At 35.3% G+C, this 24570-nt stretch overlaps 1 protein-coding gene across 5 annotated transcripts in view; it reads right to left on the bottom strand.

Moving 5' to 3' along the window:
• LOC101901024 (GATA zinc finger domain-containing protein 8-like) overlaps positions 1 to 24570 on the bottom strand; it is a 227919-nt gene that overhangs the window by 55373 nt on the left and 147976 nt on the right. Inside the window, exon 2 of one of the 5 annotated variants that reach the window (XM_059118361.1) lies at positions 21174 to 21347. The exons of the other annotated variants lie outside the window; for them this stretch is intronic. Within the exon in view, the coding sequence (XP_058974344.1) occupies positions 21174 to 21284 (111 nt within the window). The 5' untranslated portion in view covers positions 21285 to 21347. The remainder of the gene's footprint in view (positions 1 to 21173; positions 21348 to 24570) is intronic. 5 annotated transcript variants of the gene reach the window in all.

Here is a 24570-nt window from a genome sequence, read left to right as displayed (position 1 = left end):
TATTTATATGAATGCTATCTGCAATTGTTTTTAATTAAAATATCATTGAAAATACAAATAAAAAGCAAAAAAAAATTAAATAACCGAAAACGTAAAGTTTCCAATGGTCACTGACATGTACAATAATTGTATCTGCGTATACATATATTGCAACAAAAATGTTATTATATTACGGCAACATGAACACTGAAGTTTTCCAGTGGTAACAAGAGCTCTTGGGAAAAATTGCAACACAATTTTGAAATAAAATATTAAATTATTTATTTGCAATAAATGGCAAATGGTAAAACAAATATAAATGGTGAACCGCAAAGCAGATGGGACTTCTTTTAAAGAGATAGAGAGAGAGAGAGGGAGACAGAAGGAGAGACAGGCACCAATAATAGTAAGGTTTCTGAAAGGGTCAACCATGGATAGAAGGACCTACACATATCTGTTCGTTCAACAACGACTTTCTATCCATAGAAGACCTCGCAAAGTAACAGTTAGTCCTTAAGAGGTCTTCCATTAATTGTAGACGGTAATAGTAGAAGGTCGTTGATATATAATCTATCAACATAAATTTATTTACTTTTTACAACTGAAAACAAGAGGCCTTCTACCAAAAAATTGATTTCTTGGGAGTTCTTTCAATAATACAAATCCATTAACAGTCTTACCTCAAAAAAAGTCTGATTTTAAGGTCTTCTTTCAATAAAAACTCTGGTGAGAGTATTATTTTCAAAAAAATACCTGGTCATCGAGAGTCCTTCTGTCAAGAGAAGGTCGATTGAGAAACCTACTCCTGATAGACCTTCCGCTGATAGAAAACTCTCTCAACGGCCTGTTTTTAATAGCAGTTCTCTTTATCGACCTTCTATCTAAAGAAAGACCCTCAATGGACAGGTATCTCAGTCCGGTCTCCGGAGAAATACCCTTGGCTCTTTTTGACCCGTTAAGAGCCATCCTGTTGACACAAGGCCAATTGAGGTCACTACCATTAAAACTAGGCCGTCGAAATTGTTTTCTATAAGTAGAGTGCCGTGATGAGACCTTCTCTCAGTTAAAAGACCTTAAGAGGTCTTTAGACCAGTTGAGGAACATTCTACCTATAGAAGACCATTAAGAGACCTTCTCTCAGTAGAAGATCATTGAGAAGCTTTTTTCAATAAATATAAGATCATTGAGAGCTCTTCCCTAAATTGTTAGACCATTGAGTCTTTAATTAATAAAAGGCAATTGGGAGACATTCGCCCAATAGAAACCTGTTTAGAAGTGTTGTTTCAACTGAAAAAGTCGTTGAATGGCCGTTTCTCAAAAGATCTTCTGTTGAGAGGTCTTCTTTTAATAAGATACTCCTGGGAGGCTTATAGAAGGACGTCGAACTGGATTCTTTCAGTAGACGACCTCTGCTAGACTCAACAAAAAACCTAAGGGGGGCTCTTTATCAATAGGGGTCCGAATTACGTGTATTTTATCCGTAGAAGGCTAGTTAAGAGCTCTTCTTATTTTTGCATAGCCTGACAAAAGTTCAAAAATTGAGAGAGAGAGTCTATTGGAGAATAATGTTTCTTTCTTTAACAGAATTTTCGAAGCCCTTTAAAGGCTTAGAGAATAAACAGAGGCCCTCAAAATGTGATTTCAAAGCAATTTATAGATGCATTTCAAAGGACCTTCAACAAACAAATTTAAAATGCCTTTGAAAGACTTACAGAAATTGTATACAAACTATAGAGGCCTCTCAAAGCCTCTATTTAGTGCATTCTTAGAAGCCATACAAAGGCCCTAAAAAGTGGATCTTGGATTTAAAACCCCCTACGTGTATTTTTAATATAATGTATATTCTTGGTCAGCATAAAATTCCATGTCGATTTTGTGATCTCCGTCCGTCTGTGGAAATCACTCTAGCTTCCGAACGAAATGAAGTAGGTTGATAAAATTATACTCAAAAATGTATATCATGTCTGCAGGACTTTTGGTATTGAAAATGGGCCATGGAAGTCCACATTTTAGTATAGACCCCATGTAATGGTACCTCCCTATTTTCGGTATTTTCATGATTTAAGTTTCATTATTCACCGGAATTGTTTCAAATTTGGTATTTGAAGTTTCTAAAGGATACTACAGCCTATGGCAGAAAATTGTCTGTGCAGGTCCACGTTTTGGTATAGCCCCCATATAATGGTACCTCCCGATATTCGGTATTTTGATGATTTTAGCGGCATTATTCACCGGAATTATTTCAAATTTGGCATTTGAAGTTCGAAATCGATACTGCAGCCTAAGACAGGAGACTGTCTAAACAGGTTCACCTCTTCGTATAGCTCCCATATAACGGTACCTCCGATATTCGGTACTTTGTTGCTTTTAGCAACATTATTCACCAGAATTGTTTAAAAGTTGGTATTTGAAGTTCCTAATGGATGCTACAACCTATGACAGAAAATTGTCTGTGCAGGTTCGCGCTTTTGTATAGCACCCATATAACGGCACATCCCGATATTCGGTAGTTTGATGATTTTAGCGGCATTTTTCACCGGAATTGTTTCAAATTTGGTATTCGAAGTTCGAAATGGATACTACAGTCTATGGCAGAAAATTGTCTGTGCAGGTCCACTTATTGGTATAGCCCCCATATTATGGTACCTCCTTATCATTTTGATGATTTTAGCTACATCCGAACTTTTTATCAAGTTTCGCATTTGAATATGGGTCTATGTCGTCGTATAGACCGTACTATAACTGCTAAATTCGGTATTTTTGATATTTTAGCAGAATTTTTAAGCGATTTTTTATATCATTCGAAACTACTTAAAGGTCTTATAATGCAAGTTAAAATAAATGTTTTAAAATTGCGTAAAGGTCTTACAACGCCGATTTTTTTTGTAATTTTCAAGACATTTTGAAGGTCTTAAAATGGGATTTTTGTAAATAATTTTTTATGGCCCTTTTAAGGAGCTTTTCAAAACTCCTTAAGGGTCTTATAATGTGGATTCGTAAATAATTTTTTTCAGTACTTCTTGAAAGCCCTACAACGCAATTTTTAATATATCTTCATGGCCCTCAAAGACCATGCAACGGATCATTCTCCGAGACTCCTTAAAAGTCTTGCAACATTGGGTTTTAAAGGGTTTACAAGGCAAACTTTTCCCCTTCCTATAGAATGAAGGCATCGATGATAGAAGAAAATACTTTAATATTTTATCCCCCTCCCTAGTATTTTTTTAAGCCTTCCTGTATCGGTTATATATTTATTTATTTTATATATTTCTTTTTCCAAATATGATTTATGATATTCTACACAGACTACACCATTCCTGTTAAGTGTTTATTAATTAATATGCAATGTATCATTCATTCATGCAACATTTTTTTAATACTTTTTGTTTGAGTTGCTCATATATTTTTTCCCGCCGACAAGCAGCATTTTTGTTGTGCTACATGTCGGTATTTGCGGCATACATCATCTGGACTTAACAATAAAAAGCCATAAAAATCCCATTCATATGAGAAGGAGAATGACTTGACTTGTTTTTATGACGATGTTGATGTTGTTGTCGTTTTTGTTGTTGGTTTGGTCTTACATTGGTCTAAAACTCATACATATTGAAGAGCCTAGGCCTATGTTGCAGCAGCATGGCAATAAATGGATAAAATAATATCTGAGAGCAGACAGAGTTCCCAGAGTTTCTTTTTATCCATATTTTTTTCCATGTTCCTATAACTGTCTGCCTGTTTTTTTCTCTTTCTGCTGTTTTCATGTCTGCCTGGCTAAAAACATACTCATATTAAAAAGTCAATTTTAAAACTGAATACTGGTCGTAATGGCAATAATAATATGCTTGGCAAAGATTCATAATTCTATATACAGAGGAGAGGAGAGCTGGCGGGAAAGCTGCCAACATTAGAAGCTTAAAGCCCCTGTTGTGATTATGATGACGATGATGTTGTTGGCGAGGGGGAGGAGTAGGACTAGTACTTAAATTCACATTATCAACATGGTTATTCTGGAGCAAACATCTTTGGTTGGCATTATGATTATGTTGATGAAATTGCCAAAAAGCAACCAAGCATGAAGTTTGGGAAAAAAAATCTGAAGAGGATTGTAACAACTTGGATTGTTTACACGTTGGCAGAGGAATTGCATGGCTATGAGATCTATGGACAACTAGAAATTTTTTTTTCTCGAGTCGGGGAATATTGCGGTAGAAAAACATGGGGATAGTAGAAGATTGGCCTGGACAATAAATGGAGTTAATGCAGATTTTGTTCTGCCTATGCCCCAATCTCATCCTCTGGAGTTTTCCTGAAAACCATTTGCATTTCATTTTTAAAACGCAGATATAAGAGCGAAAATTGAAAGAGGTAAACATGAATGGGGGGAAATCAAAACTAAGTAATGAGCTTAATTGAATTTTCCCCGTAAGCCCTTTATAGTGGCCTACGGATTAAAGTGGTGGGAAAGTAAGGGAGTGAGATAGATGTATAAACAAGTAAAACAGTAAGTTCGGCCGGGCGGAATGTTGAATACCCTCTACCATTTGGAACGAATTAAGCAATTCTCAAAAACAATAAAATCCGTTAAAAATTCTGTTACAATTTTAAAAGTACCGAATGTAGATGTTATATTAGGGACTATACGACAACATGGACCCGCATAGGAAATTTTTTTCCATAAGCTATTACAATATTCAAATGCGAAACTTAAAACAAATCGGTCAATAATGTCGCTAAAATCATCAAAATACCGAATATCGGAAAGTACCGTTATATGTTGGCTATACGAAGACGTGGACCTGCACATACAATTGTCTGTCTTAGGCTGTAGTTCTCATAACGAACTCCAAATACGTAATTTGAAACAATTCTGGTGAATAATGTCGCTAAAATCATCAAAATAACGAATATTGGGAGGTATCGTTATATCGGAGCTGTGCGACCTTGACCTTGAAAACCTTGCCCAGCATAGACAATTTTCTGTCAAATTTAAAACAATTCCGGTGAATAATGTCGCTAAAATCATCAAAATACCGAATATCGGAAGGGACCGTTATATTGGGGCTATACGAAGCCCTGGACCTGCAAAGACAATCTGCTGTCATAGGCTGTAGTATCCATTACTAGCTTCAAATACCAATTTTGAAACAATTCCGGTGAATAATGTCGCTAAAATTATCAAAATACCGAATATCGGGAGGTACCATTATGTGGGGGCTATGCGAAGACGTGGATCTGCACAGACAATCTTCTGTTTCAGGCTGTAGTATCCACTACGAACTTCAAATACCAAATTTGAAACAATTCCGGTGAATAATTTCGCAAAAATCATCCAAATACCGAATATCGGGAGGTACCGTTATATGGGAGCTATGCGAAGACGTAGACCTGCACAGACAATTTTCTGTCTCAGGCTGTAGTATTCATTTCGAACTTCAAATACCAAATTTAAAACAATTCCGGTAAATAATGTCGCTAAAATTATCAAAATACCGAATATCGAGAGGTACCGTTATATGGGAGCTACACAAAGACGTGGACCTGCACAGACAATTTTCTGTCGTAGGCTGTTGAATCCATTGCGAACTTTAAATACTACATTTGAAACAATTCGGGTGAATAATGTCGCAAAAATCATCAAAATATCGAATATCGGGAGGTATCGTTATATGCGAGCAATGCGAAGAGGTGGACCTGCACGAACAATTTTCTGTTTTAGGCTGTTGTATCTACTGCGAACTTCAAATACCAAATTTGAAACTATTCCGGTGAATAATGTCGCTAAAATCAACAAAGTACCGAATATCGGGAGGTACCGTTATATGGGGGCTATACCATAACGTGGTCCTACATGACCCATTTTCAATACCAAAAGTCTGTCTGCAGGACTTTAATATACATCTGAGTAATATTTTATCAATGTACTTCAATTCGTTCGGAAGCTACAGTGATTTCCACAGACGGATAGACGGACAGGCGGACGGACATCGCTAAATCGACATAGAATTTTATTCTGATCAAAAATATATATATATATATACTTTGTGGGGTCTGAAATGTATATTTCGAGGTGTTACAAACGGAATGACAAACTTAATATACCCTCCATACCATGGTGGAGGGTATAAAAATGGTAAGATATCATAAATAGTTGATGCTCTAAAATTTAAATTATTTGGGAGGTCTCAAGAATTATTAAAAAAATATATATTTTAAAAATCCCCTACATAAAGCCTTAAAAATATTTAAAAAATTGTTTAAAAATTTCGATTTTCTTAGATTTTACTTTCATGTTTGTTTTGAGTTATAAACGAGAAATAAAATGAGGAGTCTTTCATTTCTAAAATCAAACAGACCAAAAAACTTTGACGAATATACTTTCAAAATCCGCCACTCAAATTTATGAGTGACATGTTATGTTTGTTTATGCTAAAGCTAGGCATCTAAGATTGACAGTTCGTAAAATATATGGACAATTTCTTCAAACAAACAATTTCACAATTTATTTTCAAACTGGCCAACCAGGCTATGAAATGAATTACAAGCAATTGAGTTTATAAATACATTTTTTTTCACCCAAACTAAATATTGGCAAATTAACAATTGATTTACAAAATTCACACAAATATGGCAAAAACGAAAAAAAAAAATGTTGTTCATTCAATAAGACAATTTTTTCCAGCAACAACTTTTTGTTTGTTTCCTTTAACATTTTTTAACGTTGTTATGATTTTTGTTGTCCAACGATGGGAACAACATACCTTCACTTTGGTTTAGAAAACCCAACAAAAAAGTCAACAAATAATAAAACAACTGATCAATAATGAAGTACAAGCAAAAACAATGCCAACAACAACAACAAAATATGTGCTAAAACTGAAGACCAACAAAGTCAGCTAATACGATCATGTCTAAACGCTGCAGTCTCCAAACCGTCAACACTCTAATGCTGTTGGCATTAATTTTGCACAAATATGGCTTAAAAACAGGCTAGACAACATTTTTTTCTGTTTTTATTTATATACGTTTTTGTTGTTAATCAAAGCGGTATTCATAACGAATTTGTTATTCCAATTAATAAAATTTAGCGCTTTATTATTGCACAAAAATATTTCGCAGACTTGTCCGGTTTTTTGTTTGTTTTGCCTCTGGACTGAAATGTCAGGAATTTGACATTATGAGAAAATATCATTTACTTCTGATAAATAAATAAAACAAAAAAAAATTTGATATTTTGTATTAATATATCTAATTGTAATCGAGTTTCCAACATTTATGAATTACAAACTAGAATTTTTTGATTGGGCGCCACAATTGTAAAACAATTAAAAAGAAGCAGACGAGGACTTAAAATGACCCAAAGTCCGAGAATTATTCATATGTAAAGTCTTCTATAAACCAAGAAATGCTAAAAGCCCATAGAATACCTCCAGGCCTTCCAGAAGAGCACCAGCTCTTCTATAGACCATAGAAGAGCACCAGCTCTTCTATAGACGATAGAAGAGCCCCAGCTCTTCTATAGACAATTGAAGAGCATCATCTCTTCTAGACAAGAGCTCCTGCTCTTCTATAGACCATAGAAGAGCACCAGCTCTTCTGTAGACCACAGAAAAGCTTCAGCTCTTCTATAGACCATAGAAAAGCACCAGCTCCTCTATAGACCATAGAAGAGCACCAGCTCCTCTATAGACCATAGAAGAGCACCAGCTCCTCTATAGACCATAGAAGAGCACCAGCTCCTCTATAGACCATAGAAGAGCACCAGCTCCTCTATAGACCATAGAAGAGCACCAGCTCCTCTATAGACCATAGAAGAGCACCAGCTCTTCTATAGACCGTAGAAGAGCACCAGCTCTTCTATAGACCGTAGAAGAGCACCAGCTCTTCTATAGACCACAGAAGAGCACCAGCTCCTTTAGAGACCATAGAAGAACACCAGCTCTTCTAGAGACCATAGAAGAATACCAGGTCTTCTAGACACCATGGAAGAGCTCCAGCTCTTCTATAGACCATGGAAGCCCTCCAGCTGTTCTATAGACCATAGAAGAGCACCAGCTCTTCTATAGACCATAGAAGAGCACCAGCTCTTCTATAGACCATAGAAGAGTTCCAGCTCTTCTATAGACCATAGAAGTGCTTCAGCTCCTCTATAGAGCATAGAAGGGCTTCGGGTCCTCTATAGACCACAGAAGGGCTTCAGCTCCTCTATAGAGCATAGAAGGGCTTCGGCTCCTCTATAGACCACAGAAGGGCTTCAGCTCCTCTATAGACCATGGAAGAGTTCTAGCTCTCCTATAGACTATGGAAGAGCTCCAGTTCTTCAATAGACCATGGAAGAGCTCCAGCTCTTCTATAGGCCATAGAAGAGCTCCATCTCCTCTATAGACCATAGAAGAGCTCCAGCTCCACTATAGATCATGGAAGAGCTCCAGCTTCTCTATAGACCATAGAAGAGCACCAGCTCTTCTATAGACCATAGAAGAGCTCTTGCTCCTCTATATGCCATAGAAGAGCTCCAGCTTTTCTATAGACCATAGACGAGCTCCAGCTCTTCTATAGACCATAGAAAACGCTCCAGCTTTTCTATAGACCGTAGAGCATGGAAGACCTCAAGGTCTACTACAGAACAAAAGAGACATCAAGCTTTTCTATAGAACATAGAAGACCCCAAAGTCGTCTATAATATCTCAAGGTTTTTTGTTGGAAAGAGAAGACTCAAGGTCTTCTAAAGGCTATAAAAATCCTTAAAACTTTAAAGGTCTGTAGGTCTTTTAAAGACAACGGTTGTAGGTCTTCTATTTCCTATAGAACACTTTGAGATTTTCTATGTGCTATAGATGACCTAAGGGTCCTCTATTTTCTATAGAATGCTTTGAGTTCTTCTTTTGTTTACAGAACACCTGAAGGTCTTCTTTTGTCTATAGAACCTTGAGGTCTATCTAATTTTCTACTTTATTATACCCGCTTAACTTCAAAAATTTCATAAGCCTTCCCTTCCATTCTACCTCCCTTAATTTTTTTTCGCACCAACTGAAAATCTCCCCACTTAAACAAATGAATTGATTTCTTTGAAAATTATATGACACAGGAGACGTGTAATTTTCTAAACCCAAATAGATGATGGATGCGAAAAGCAACGGTTCAAAAAAGTCAAGTCAAGCCAAATGGTATTAACTGATGATGTCGTCGATGAGAAGCCGAAAGGGGCTGACACCAACATCAGTTAGGCAGGCAGGCAGTCGTCAGTCATTCACTCACTTAGCTCACTTGATAATTTGTTAAACCAACATTGCCGCTTCAACTGAATATTATCAACCTCCACAAAATTACGCCAGCAGTCAGTCGTATCATCGCCAGCATCGTCATCAGGCATGGCAAACATTTCATACATGTGCATATTTGTCCATCATTTCGATATGAATATGAAAATTGTGTGGCCAAAACGAGTTGGGGGCACAAATACACGTCAATGTATTGCTGTGGGTACAATTGATTTTCAGACCTCCCTCTCTTCCCTCCATATTGCCACCATTATGGTTGAGAGGCTTGAACGCAGCTAGGTTTTGCATTAGGCTATGTGGTTGGTGTTGATGATGATGACGATGGTTCAGCTGAGCTGTGTGCCAGGCGATTTTAAACAATTTCCATTTACCACTCAATAATGACTCACACTTGCCAGCACACCCTCTACCATTTAGTCAGTCAGCCAGTCACTCTAGCCATAAAAGTTGCAGTGGTTTTGTTGGCAAAAATAAAAACCGATTTGAATAATATTTTTCGCCTCAAAACATTTTGACGATGGTGGCGATGCTGACGATGATAATGATGATGGAAAACCAATGACGCAGATATGATGTGAATATTTTATTATGCGTAAATTACAAAAACACAAATGGAAATTGCATTCGTCGTCTGCAGTCGCTGGGGAGCAGTTGGAGGCGGAGGATGGATAGGATAATAATTATGTTGTGTAATTTAATTTCGTTTGCATATCTACATCGAGCATCATCGCCACTATCACCAATGCAATTAACATTTCAATCAATCTTCAAAATCAATGCATTGGAAATATTTAGTTGCATATATGTATGTTTTTGTGTAATTTCTAAGTCGATAGATGCGAAAGTGCTTTTGCATAGTTTTAATGAAATTAAATTGAAAATATTTTCCAATAAATTACTAAAATCCATTAGATGGGGTGGTGCTTCGGTAAATTGTTGGGATGTAGGATATTTGAATGGTGAGAGAAAATTAAGGGTGGTATTTATCGATTAGTTGGTGTATTTGTAACGCTAAATCTAATGGAAATATTTGTGGTATTTTAATGATATCTAGTGACAAAAACGCATTATCATATGTGGCGCCCAACATGGGGTTGGTGTTACTTTTGAAATTTAAATGTAAATATTTTATTAGAAAAAAAAATCAGTAGCCCAAATAACAATTATATATTGCTAATGAATATATAAAAAGGAACTCGAGAATATTTTTACATATATCGTAATATGGCGCCCAACATTTGGAATTTAACCAAAAAATTTAAAGAAGACCATGTGTCAACAAGGCTGTTAAAAATTTGGCTTCTTGTAACGAGTGAAATGATTAAGTCTACAAAAAATTGGTTTCACCCAATATGTGTGGCAATCCTAATGTCAATTATTTTAATTAATCTAAAAATGGAATGGCGCCCAACGTCCATGTCTATATCCAAAGTATGGCATACAACTATTCTCAGCAAGTCGATTTTTTTTATAACCTACACCACATAGTGGTAAGGGTGTTATGTCTTTGTGCATTTGTTTGTAACATGGAGAATGAAGCGATATAGCCGCATAGTAACTTTTGAGGATGCATGTCAGTCCGTCCGTCCATGTATTTTTGTGAACAAAGTACACGTCGCATTTATGCCCGATCCAGATGAAATTTTGCACAAATCATTTGTTTGGCCCAAAGACAAACCCAATTGGAGATAATCGGCCCGAATTGAGATACAGCTCCCTTACATATCTTCGTCCGATCTGCATTTTTGTGCACCAAACGTGAAATATCAGCCCGAATAGTATGGAAATTTGCGCATACGATCAAAATAGGCCTGGAAATAAGTATGCCAAATTTGATCGAAAGCGGTTCAGATATAGCTATAACTCCCATATATATTGTTCGTCCGATTTGTTATTTTTGGCCTCCGCAGCCGTTATATGCACTCTGTAAAAACAATATTTGGGGAAATATATCAAATATAGCTCAGAAATACCTTTGCTAAATTTTATCGGGATCGGTTCAGATTTGGATATTGCTCCAATATATAACTTTGTCCGATCTGCCTTTTATTATGAACCAAACGTGTAATCTTAGTCCAAATGGGTTGAAATTTGGCACTTAAGACCGAATTGAGTCTAGAAGCTAGTATGTCAAATTTAGTGAAGATCGGTTTAGACATATGTAAAGCTCCCATATATATTGTTCATCCGATTTGTTATATTTGTTCCCCACAGCCGTAATGTGCACCCCGCAACAACGATGTTCAGGGAAAATTTAACCTGAAAAAACTTAAAGGAACTGTTTTTTTAATTAAACTAATTAAAAATTGGTTTCTCATAGCGATTCAAACGTATAAGCCCGCCAAAATTAAGTGGCGTCCAATGTGGGGCGAATGTCAAGAGAAAATGCTAAGCCAACTTAACGACCTATTGGCCTTTTTTCGCAGTAGAAGACTTTGAAAGGCAAGAAGACCTACAGGCCCATCTCCATGTCAATAGGTTAACATGGAGATGGGCCTGGAGATCTTCCCTTGCCTTTAGAAAACCTTTTATTGTATGTAGAACACCTGAAGGTCCCCTATTGTCTTTAGAACGCCTGAAGGTCTTCTATTCTATTCCTTAGGACTTCCGATTTTCTTTTTACTCTCTAAAGATCGAAAATTGCATACCCCTCTTTTTCCCTGAAGGTCTTATATTGTCCATAGAAAACCTGGAGGTCTGTTATTTTTTATAGAACACCTGAAGGGCTTCTATTTTCCATAGAAAGCGTGAAGGTGTTCTTTTCCCTTGGGAACTCTTGACTGTTTTTTATTGTCCATAGAGCACCAGTAGGCTTTTTTTGTCTTAAATCTATTTTCCATAGAAAATCTGAAGGCGTTATTTTCCCTAGAGAACACTGAAGGTCTTCCATTTTCCATAGAGAACCTAGAGGTTTGTTATTTTTTATAGAACATCTAAAGGGCTTCTATTTTCCATAGAAAACCTGAAAGGGTTTTTTTTCCTAGGGAACTCTTAACGGTATTTTATTGTCCATAGAACACCTGTAGGTTTTCTTTTGTCTTAAATCAATAGAAAAGTTTCTTGCTCCAGCTACAGAAAATATATTCGAAATATAGATTTTGTAAAAGAGCTACCCTTGAGTTCAGCCTTCAATATTGTTGCGTCCAAGTTTGGAAACAAAATCTACAACAGAATCCCCATTTAAACTGTTGTGACTCCAATAAAAATTTTTTCCTAAATATTTCTAAATACCCACCATTACCTCATAATTTTCCATCTTACTGAAATAATTAAAATTACAAAACTTTTGTGTCATTGCCGCCTACCCATCCTGAAATCCCTCGAAGATATGATTTTTAAATTTTGTTCCATTTTCTTTTTGTTGATCTAACCATTCAACTTTTGCGCTGATGTCCTTATGGACTCAAAACGTTGGGCGCCACTTTGTGAGAAAAAGGTCATCGTCGCTGTTTATTTGTCACATTATGATTTGTTCGCCCGCCTGATGTTCAAATCTTGTGTCATTCTACTTTTAATGAACTTTTAGCAACATTCGTTAAGGCATGGCCAAGTGTTTTTTTTTCGCTGGCATAGACTAGAATTTTGCTACTTTTGTTTTCTGTTTCTTTGTAATAATTCTTATCTTTATCTTTTGTGCTGCTTGCTTTTTTTTCTTTTATTTTTGTTTTATGGTAAATATTTAAACTTCACTAATTAGTAAAAGAATGAATGAATGAAAGAAGAAAACGCCAGAGAAACTTAAGGAAATGTACTTCAAGATAACAAAAAAGTGAAAAAAACTGACAATATGGATGGCAACAACAAAAACTAGAAAAAAATATGCTCTTTCATTAAGAAATATGGATGGGATGAAGTGAAAATGAAGAGAAGAACTAAAAACACTACAACAACAAAAAACACAACTCATATTACATGTCAACATTAACCCACCCGGTACAACTCTTGAGGGACATTACAACGTCTCCACACAATGGACTGTCAAGCTAGCAAGCTGAAGACAAAAGCCATTGCTCTGCAGACCCCAAAGTTGTACAAAAACAATAAAAAATAAACATTGAAAACATTAAGTAAACAATTTGTAAATAAAATACAAAAAACAAAATTCATAAAGAAGCACGGAAACTTAACTAAACTTTAAAAGTTTAAACACACGGGAGATATTTACACATGGCAGAAGGAGAAGAAGACGACTACGATGACGACCAACGGACGGAAATGTTGCATTAAGACAAATAACTTTTGGAAGAGTAAGACAAGGACAGACTTTAGATATTTGTTTGTCTCTAAAAATGGACCGAGCCTGTACCGGACCATTTGTTGTAATGTAAACAAACAATTTTTGTTGAATAATTTTTGGAATTTTATTTAATGTGTCCAGACCTGCGAGAAACTCGCTCGAATTTGTACTTAGTGAAACTCACTCAAATACGATCGGGGGTGCTCTTGGAAGCAGAAAAAATCGAAAAAACCAAATTTTTCCATCTCGCTCGAATAGGGGAGCGTATTTTCCTCGTTTGTGAGTGGGAGCTAAATTCGTTCAAAATTGTACTCTTGTCGAACACTCTTCCGTGCTAAGTATGGCAAAATACCGTTGTTATATTTCTATGTATGTATATTTTCTGTACAAGGTCACCTTCTTTACCGTTTCCACCAAATTCAGCCATTTCCCGCATCGCTCGTGAGCCGAAAAATGGCTCGTGAGCTGAACATATCACACTATTCCATTCGGCAAATATTGAAAAATGAGCTCGGGGTAAAACCATTGAAATTTCAAAAAGTGTAAGAACTTGCACCTCAAGAGAAAGAAAATAGGTTCAAAAGAGTTAAAGAGTTGCTTCGCTGGGCCGAAGGTGGTGAACTGCCGAATTTGGTTTTCTTCGATGACAAAACATTCGTTGTCCAGCAGTTTGTAAATAAATAAAATGAGCGTGTTTACTTGCCGAAGAGGTCAGCTGAAAATGTGCAACTTCGGTTGGTCACCAGAACTCAAGCGCCGGCCATGATGATGGTGTGGGCCGCCATAACAGCGGATGGTCGCTCCCCGCTCGTATAAAAATGCCTAATATTATTGCGAAAATATTCTGGAGGGAGTATTAAAGCCTTGGGCACGCAAACATTTTGGCCGCAGACCTTGGACATTCCCACAGGTCTCAGCACCATCGCACTTAGCACGTGCCACCCAAGATTGGTTAAAAAATGAGGTTCCTCGCTTCATTTCCAGCGCACAATGACCACCAATCTCTGCGGATACCAATCCGTTGGACTATTGTGTCTGAAGTATTTTGGAAAGCAAGCTTGGCACTAAAAAATACCAAAGTGTCAATCACCTCAAGCCAACGCTTCGCCGGGAATGGGTCAAAATACCACAGAGCGACATTTGGACAGTGTGTGACGGTTTCATTGGCCGTTTGAATGTCATAATTCGTACCAAAGTTGATCAATTCGAACAAATCTAAATTTATTCTAAAATTTGATGCTAATTCCGACATTTTTTGATTTCATTCAAAAAAATTAAAAAAAAAAATGTTAAAATTATGGCGTTTTACTTTGTTGCAGTTTTTTTTATCTCACTCTGTAAACACATTAATTATTAAAAATTAATTGATACCGTCAAAAAAATCATTCAAGCTAGAGTTACACTCTCCCTCTCTCTCTTTCTTTCTCTTTCCCTTTTCTTGTCTTTAAGACTTGAAAATGTAGACGTTAACTATTTCCTAAGATATCGTCTCACCATACATAACTTATTTTTTAATTCTGCAATATCTCCTATAGAGAATACCTCTCAATAATATTAAACTAACTTAGAGCTTACAAAAATTGTGTTATGAATTCCAGCAGCCACGAATTATTACATACTTTTTATTCGCCATACATCCCATAATTATTTTCCTTGATTAAGGTTGTTCACCAATTATTTCATGCTTAACACATGCAACGACAATTTTAATTGAAATGTCAAATTTTTGCCCGACAGATTTTTATCACTTAATTACATACAATAATAATAACATTGTGATGAGTCTATAATATTTAAAAGAGATTAAAATCTCAATTTAAATTATGTGACAATAAGTGTGTGACAAATACATTCCATAGCTTGGACGTTGGGCGCCACAGGAGTTTAAAAGGGAAATAATCGATGAAATAACTCACATGGAAACAATGAATATTAAATTATTTTTGTTACAATATATTTTATTTGTGATTACGTTGTTTCAATATAAATATTTGATAGCTACGTTGGGCGCCACAAACTTTAAAATTTGTAAAAATTAAAAATCCAAAAACAATTTATTGGTTCAATTTTTGGGCCAATAGTTCTGTTTGACGCTCCGTGCAATTAATTACGTTGTATCTACGTTGGGCGCCACAAAATTGTAAAAATTTATGGAATCACTGCAGAAGTAATTTTTGGGAAATATTTTTTTTTTTTTTTTTTTGGTGTTCTGAATTGCATATCAAGCGTTGGGTGCCATCAAGTGGGCATTTGGACGTCAGCACTTTTGAAAAGAGGTTAAACATTTAAATGAGTTATCTTAAATTATTGTTGTGTGACAAACACATAGCACAGCTTGGACCTTGGGCGCCACAGGGTTTTAAAGGGAAATAATTACACGGAAACAATGAATTTTAAACTATTTTTGATACAATATAATTTATTTGTGATCACGTTGGGCGCCACAAATTTATTAGTGATTTTAAGCTGCGGAATCAATAATAATGTTAGAATGGTACTAAATATGTTTAAAAGTTGAGAGAAGGAAATGGTCGATGAAAGAACTCATACGGAAACTGTGAATATTTAATTCTATGTAGTTAATTGGTTTCCACGTTGGGCGCCACAAACTTGTATGTGGCTGTAATTAATGGAATCAATGAAGAAATATTTTATTATTATTATTATTATTATTATCGGCGCGATTCACTATTACTGCTACGACAAAATGTTTTGCCCCCACGTTGGGCGCCACAAATTTGTAAATGTTTTTTTTTTTATTGGAATCACTGCAGAAGAAATGTGTTGCTAATATTTGTGGAAAAATAGTTTTCTTTGGTGCTCTGAAATGCATGTCAAACGTTGCACGCCATCAAGTGAACATTTGGGATTCCGAACTTTTCAATAGGGGAAAATCAGCGAAAACCGCTTCACGGAAGGGTCATAGTTCTCAATCGCTTATCTTAAATTATTGTTGTGTGGACATCTGGGCGCCGGCACATTTGAAAAGAGGAAAAATCATGGGAAACCGGTGCACGGAAAAGATCTCCGTTTTTAATCGGTTTACTTATTATGTGTAACCAACTTATCCCCCATCGTGAACGTTGGGCGCCACAGAGTTTTAAAGGCAATTAATTGATGAAATCGCTAATGCTGAGACATTGTTTAGCTATTTTTGTTACAGTGTAATTTATTTGTGATCACATTGGGGGCCACCAAATTTTAAATATATTTATTAATTCTATTAATTTTTGAAAGGTAAGAATTGAGTTTATCTGTCGGACTTTCAAGATTGGAATAATGAGCTTTTTAAAGATTTTATGCAAGGGTTGTTAATGAAAAAATGTGTTGACTTTTCTAATATTTGTTTTGTCAAGAAAAGTATCGTGGACTGTTTAAGCTTTTTTGAAGAGCTATTATGTCTAGAATTGTGTTTTTTTTTAAAGATTATTTGAGGATTATCGAATAAGAATAGTGATGTTTTGCTCTTTTTTCTTGAAGAACATTGAGAAGAGAATTACCATATTTTTAAAGGATTATCAAGACTAGAATTGTGTACTTTGAATTTTTTGCAGGATATCAAGGCAAAAATAAAGGATTTTTAAATAACCCGTCAAAACAAAAATCATGTATTGTTTAAGATTTAATTGAATAAAATATTTGTTACTTTTCAACCGTTTTCAATTCTCTGCTCGTTTCACAAAAATTTATTGGAATGCCACATTCCATAATTCAAACCAATGAAATCATCATCATCATCGCTCTAACATTAAAATGACACATTAATGCTGATGCCTTCAAATCACGTCCAGAAATCTTCGCTGGAATGTTGTGAACTTATTTATTGCCACTTTTTTCAGATTCTAGGCATGTCAAATTACCAAATTAATAAATCTTCACAAACCAAATAGGGGTGCCATAGATTTGTAAATTTCCATTTTATTTGTCGACTTCAAAAAAAAAACAGAGTTCTGAAGGGTGAAGGGGAAGCAAATTTTTTTGTGTTGACATGTTTTCTTGTGTTAAAAACACCAAAATTTACAACATTGGCCATATTTATGGTCTCCAGAAGGTTATGAAATTATATTTCGGGTTCTTGGCAATTCTTAAATTATTAATAAATTTTGCTTCATTGCTATTTCACATGCCGATCAACATCGGGGAGTATTTCTGAAACTGTTTCCTATTGTGATTCTCTTCTTTTTTAATTTTCTATGGTTTGTTGGCAGGCAACGTGACAAAATTTCTTAATTAACCATTGGCTGGAAGTTATTTTCCCTTTTTTGGTGTAACCATAGAATGTGAGGTGAAGTGGGGTGTCTGTGCTCTTCTCTACTTCCCCACCATGCTTTTTGTTTTCTCTATTTTTGGCTTTGTAAAAAACATAAATTAAATATGTTATCGCGCCAACTTCATTTGGTTACACCGCCCATTGGCAATTCAAGAACCCTTTGGTAATTTAATTGGAAATATATTCCTGTGTCTATATATATAAATACCATGCTGATTAAGTGATTAGCCAGCCGACCCCACTACATGTTACCGGTATTTCTGGGTATGTTCGAACCGCTGGCAAAATGACAAACATCAATTCTCTAATTTAAAGTATATTGAACTTTGCATAAATTGCTTTTGTGATTATGTAAATGACAAATACCTTAAAAGGTGTTTACAAGTGAATAGGAAATACCGGTCTGGATTTGTGTGCCATGGGAAATGTTGTTGTTGGATGGTTGGTTGACTGGTTGGCATGGATAAATTAATCGATACGACATGACTATTGGGTTAATCCCTTGCCATGGGAAATGGAAGTTGCGATGAAACTCATTGAATTCCAAAGTGGGAATTCATTAAAACGAATTAATTCAAATACAACTGAAAATAGGAAACAAAAAAACTAAACTAAGCTAAATTGTATTTTAAATTCGGTTCATTGAAATAATGTAGTTTATACATTGCGAAGTGGCGCCCAACGTGAAGTCCATTAAAAGTAGTTAAAAAATATTCAGCACGTTAAAATAAGTAAACTATTGTGTATACACAATAAATCAAACACATTTTTAAATTCAGTTGGATTGAATTAAGAGAAGTTCATTCTTTATGAAGTGGCGCCCAACATGGAGTAAATAAGAATCTTTTAAAAAAAATAAATACAAATAAGCTTAATTCAATATTGTGTAAAACATATAATGCAAATCATTAAATTTTTTGAATTCAGAATGTTCACCCTTTCAAAGTGGCGCCCAACGTGGAGATCATAAGAATATTGTAACAAAGTAAATCCTGCTAAACTAAATTAATTATTGGCACAAATTCGGTTCGATTGAGTTCAGATAGTTCATCAGTTGTGGAGTGGCGTCCAACGTGTATTGTTGAGAATCATTTTCAAAAAACACAAAATTCAGGTAAGCTAAATGAATGTCGTATACAGGGTTAGATGAAAACCAGTAAAGAAAGTCTTAAAGTCGGGCGGGGCCGACTGTATGATACCCTACACCACTTTGCTAATTTAGTAGAGCTCCACATAACAATAAAAGTTTTTATGGCTATGATTATAATTATAAAGTTCAAAGGACTAAATATGCCGAAGCATTTGTATCTTTTAAATTCGGAATTGTATTGCCCATTTGGTGCACAATTAACTTGAAATCGGATAAAGATATATATGGGAGCTATATCCAAATCTGAACCGATCTCGATAAAATTTGGCAAATATATTTCTGAGCTGTATTTGATATATTTCACTGAATATCGTTGTTACGGAATGCATACTACGGCTGTGGGTAACAAATATGACAAATCGGATGAACAGTGTATATGGGAGCTATAGCTATATCTGAACCGATCTTCACCAAATTTGACATACCAGCTTCTAGACCCAATTCGGTCGTAAGTGCCAAATTCCATCCCATTTGGACAAATATTAGACGTTTGGTGCACAATAAAAGGTAAATCGGACGAAGTTATGTATGGGAGCTATATCCAAATCTGAACCGATCTCGATAAAATTTAGCAAATGTATTTCTGAGCTGCATTTGATATATTTCCCCAAATATTGTTGTTGCAGAGTGCATATTACGGCGGCGGTGGACAAAAATAACAAATCGGATGAACAATATATATGGGAGCTATAGCTATATCTGAACCGATTTCGATCAAATTTGGCATACATATTTTCAGACCTAATTTGGGTGTATATACAAAATTCCATAAAATTCGGGCTGATATTACACGTTTGGTGCACAATAAAAGGCAAATCGGACGAAGATATATATGGGAGCTATATATACATTTTGACCGATTATTTCCAATTTCAATAGGGTTCGTCCTTGGGCCAAATAAATGATCTGTGCAAAATTTCGTCTGGATCGGGCAATAAATGCGACCTGTACTTTGTTTACAAAAATACATGGACAGACGGACGGACGGACATGCATAAATCGACTCAGAATGTGATTCTATGCAGATCATCAAAAGGAACTATGGGTCTATCTCGTTTCCTTCTGCCTGTTACAAACAAATGCACAAAGACATAATACCCTGACCACCTTGTGGTGTAGGGTATAAAAATTGCAACCAACTTCTAAGCCACTCGTCCGGCAGCTGTTAAAATTATTCCAGTGGCAGCTCGCAAGCGCTTCCCCAAAAATACCGCAGAGCAACATTCGGGCAGCGTGTGACGGTTTCATTGGCCTTTTGAAGGCCATAATTCGTGTCATATGAAAAAAATTGCAACCAACTTCAGACTGCTGTCATGTCTAAGCCCCTCGTCCGGCAGCTGTTAAAATTATTCCAGTGACAGCTCGCAAGCGCTTCCCCAAAAATACTGCAGAGCAACATTCGGGCAGCGTGTGACGGTTTCATTGGCCTTTTGAAGGCCATAATTCGTGTCATAGGTGGCCAATTCGAACAAATCTAAACGTATTCTAAAATTTGATGCTTTTTCCGAATTTTTTTGCTTACGTTCAATAAAATTTTAAAAATGTAAAAATTATGACGTTTAACTTTGTTGCATATTTTATGCAGATCGATGGAATTCAGAATTAATCCTTAGTGAAATGGCGCCCAAAATGGGGTTTATAAGGACATGAATGGTGACATCAACAAAACATACACATTAATCAAGGAAAAAGGAGGTTGACTAATTCATAAATGCCCAAGTGAAACGGAATTTTTAAATGTGGATCAATCTTGGTGGGCGAGTGTATGCACCAAAAGTTGTGTATAACAGTTCGTGTATAGCATATTATGTATAACAGTTTAGTATAAAAGTTTTTATATAACAGATTTTGTATACTAGAAATGCAAATTCATTATTAATTTTTTGTATAACACTTTGTGTATAACAAATTATGTATAACAGTGTAGTATAACAGTATTTGTTTGATTTCTACATTTGTTGCATACTAGAAATGTAAATTCATTAATCATTAACTCCTACATGTTATAACAGTTTTTGTATAAAACTCTTCATTTAAACTATTTTTTAAAACACAATTTATTTATAACAGGTATTTGAAAAATTGCTTTAACATCTAGGGATCTCCATTAAACGGCAAAAAAATTATATTTTGTTACATTTTATAAATATGTAAATACACTCATGTCAGAAATTTCTTTCTTCAATTTAAAAAATAAAATGCATTTAATTTTCTTTGCAATGTTTCAAATAATTATTTTTTATTCAAATCTTAACTTACATCATGTTGTTGTTGCTGTTGTTCCGGCAGATGTTTTTGCAATTGTTGCATTGTCCAGCCCGTCTCCTCGGTTGTTCGACTGGAGAAAAATTGTTGCAGTTTTTTGCCCATGGTAAAAATATAATCACAATTTCTGTCTGTCTCCAAGTTATACTGTCCGTACGTCGTGGTCTGCTATATATTGAAGAGGTAAGATTTAATTTTTTCTCTCAAAAGAAAATATTTATTTATTCAAAATTTCAAGTTTCCTACATTTGAAATACTCCAGTTGGATAATATTGCCAGTTCTTGAAACAATTTTGTTATACAACTCTTGGTATGACCGTGAGGAAAGTCTTTATTCACAAATTCGAGGTGGCCCAAAAAGGTCAAATTTTCTCGAGGATTTGGGGTTTGTCTCGATAATTATCGAGAAAATTTCACCTTTTATGAGTCACCTAGAATTTGGGAATAACAAATTTCAATGAATTGGGGGCTATTTAAACAAATATCGAGAAAAGTAGTTCTTTAAAGGGGTTTCTAAAAATCGGGAATAAAAACTCCTGGACCTAGGTACTCTCTAAAATTAAGCAAGGGTCTATTAACAGATTATACCCGATTGGAGAAGTGTTGTATTGCATATGGCTTTCTACGATGGTTGTTTGAGTACCTCCAGAATTTTGGTTCGACTCTTGTAAATGTACATTATTCGGTTGGTTCTTGTTCAGGTGTCTGTGATTATGAAGGTCAAATTTTGTGTGTAGATTTTTTTAGCTCAACACATATTTTCAAAGTACTTTTGAAACCAAAAATCTCACTTAAATGTCATACAATGAAAAGCCGATTCTCAAAATCAATTTTACAAGAAATAGATTCCATTGAACCGCAAAATTTCTCATGCCTACAAAGAAAATTTTCTTGGAATTAATTGCTATTTGGGAAGGAAAAATCTTAAATGCCTCGATAAGGACAATCTGTTTTGGGACAGGTGTTGCAACATTAAAGATATGGCAATTATGAAAAGATGCCGAGTAACGTATGTTGTTATTGTAAACGAAAAACAGATTTTGAATGTGGACCACAGCAGGTAGTCAATCGTCACTCGATTGCTCACAGACACAAGGTGTGGTAGTTGGGAAAATGAGAGAGAGATAGTGTGTGTGGGAGTATGCTTGACTCTCAATTAGCCATGTCATTTAAATGTCCTTAAGATGCAATCAGGGAAAATTTTTCGGAGAAAGGGATTAAGCAGGGATTTTGGAAATGTTTAGGAAATTCAGGGAGGATTGTGATCAAAATAACCCAGTGACATGTATAATATTAGTAACAGTATGGAGTTTTAAAACATTTTCAGAACAAAAAAATCAGTTCGGAAATTTTGTATGATGTTAACGACTATTCAAATTTAAATGATGTGGGTCATACTCATTGAAAAATCGAAATTGTTTTGATTTCGGAAATTTCGAAAAAGGGAAAACAAAAAAATTGTATGATAGATGAAAGGGTATAATTTTGAGACAATTATTAAAATTTCCTGAAATCTCTTTGGCATGCTAAACATTTGCTAAGAACTCCAATTGAGTAAGAGTCCTTTGAGTTTTTGTAAATTACGAGGGAATTTTTAGCCTGATTTCGGAAATATTTTTCTTGGGTTTTATGATTAGAAAGTTCATGAACATACCTATCCAAAAAGCGTTATCAAACGTAAAGAGGGTTGGCAGTAATAATCGGTCTTCTCGTTGCAGAATTAAAAAAGCCACAATCAAAAAAAGGTGACCAGCATTTGGAAATATTTTGAGACAATTGGGGAGACAGTATCTAAATTTTCCTGACATTTCTTTGGCATATTTGGGATAATTTGGGATTTACTCTAATTTTCCTAAAAATGTAGACCCTGAATTCGGGAAAAAATTGTTTAGGGGGTTTCCGATATGGGGAATATAGATGCCGTATGAAAATGTCTTTCCAACATGTGGGCAAACGGTTCGACAGCACAATACTTTTGTTTACACGACTTCAACCGGCACGGCAGTTGCAAGCAATAATATATTTTGTTTGAATCCAGATTTTTAGGCTACTTTGGAGTAGGGAGACAGAAAATTTTCAAAGAAACATGGATTGAAAACGTAGCATTTTTTAAACTAACGAGCCGGTTGAAGTCATATGTCCAACTTTTGCCAAAAATATTTTTTTTAATCAAATCGGCGGAAATTTTTGTCAAGAGCCTCGAAATAAGTAAAATAAGGAGGTTCTTTTATATGGATTTTTAATACCCTCTACCATTTGGAAGGAACTTGATAAATTTCAATAAAGGTACGAAAACTATCATTAAAAGAAAATCGTTATATGGGAACTATACGATGACGTGGACCTGCATTCGAAATTTTTTGCCATAGGTAATAGTACCCATTAAAATCTTCCAATATGACATTTGAAACGATTCCGGTGAATAATGTTTGCTCATCAAAATACCGAATATCGGGATGTACCGTTATATGGGGGCTATACGAAGAAGTGGACCTGCATAGGTTTTTCCATAGGTTGTAGTACCCATTACGATCTTTAAATGTTAAATTTGAAACACTTCCGATAAATAATGTCGCTAAAATTATCAAAATACCGAATATCGAGAGGTACTGTTATATGGCGGCTAAACGAAGACCTGGACATGCACAGATAATTTTCTATCTTAGACTGTAGTATCCATTACGAACTTCAGCTACTAAATTTGAAACAATTCCGCTTAATAATGTCGTTAAAATCATCAAAATACCGAAAAAGGGAAGGTACTGTTATATGGGGGCTATACGAAGACGTGGACCTGCACAGACAATTTTCCGTCTTAAGCTGTAGTATCTATTTCAAACTTTAAATGCCAAATTTGAAACAATTGATATGAAAATTGTCGCTAAAATCATCAAAATACCGACTATCAGGAAATACCGTTATATGGGGGCTATACCCAAACGTGGACCAACATGGCCCATTTTCAATACCAAAAGTCCTGCAGACATAATATACATTCGAGAAAAATTTTATCAATCTACTTCATTTCGTTCGGAAGCTAGAGTGATTTCCACTGACGAATAGACGGTCGGACATCGCTAAATCGACATAGAATTTTTATGCTGATCAAGAATATATATACTTTGTGGGGCCTAAAATGTATAGTTCGAGGTGTTACAAAAGGAAAAAACTTAATATACCGTCCATACTATGGTGGAGGGTATACAAAATAATTAGGCAACGTGTAATCCACATAATTTGTCATTTAAATATCCAGAGTATTTTGGCAAAACTGAAATTTTGTATAAATAAATATTTTTTTGTATTGAGAAATTTGGAAATTATTTATTCGGAAATGTGGTATCCAAGTCGTTTTTCGGTTAAATGTCCACACTCAATATTTAATATATTT

This window comes from Musca domestica, unplaced genomic scaffold (genome assembly GCF_030504385.1).
Source record: "Musca domestica strain aabys unplaced genomic scaffold, Musca_domestica.polishedcontigs.V.1.1 123, whole genome shotgun sequence".
Taxonomy (NCBI): domain Eukaryota; kingdom Metazoa; phylum Arthropoda; class Insecta; order Diptera; family Muscidae; genus Musca; species Musca domestica.
This window is presented reverse-complemented; position numbering and strand designations above follow the sequence as displayed.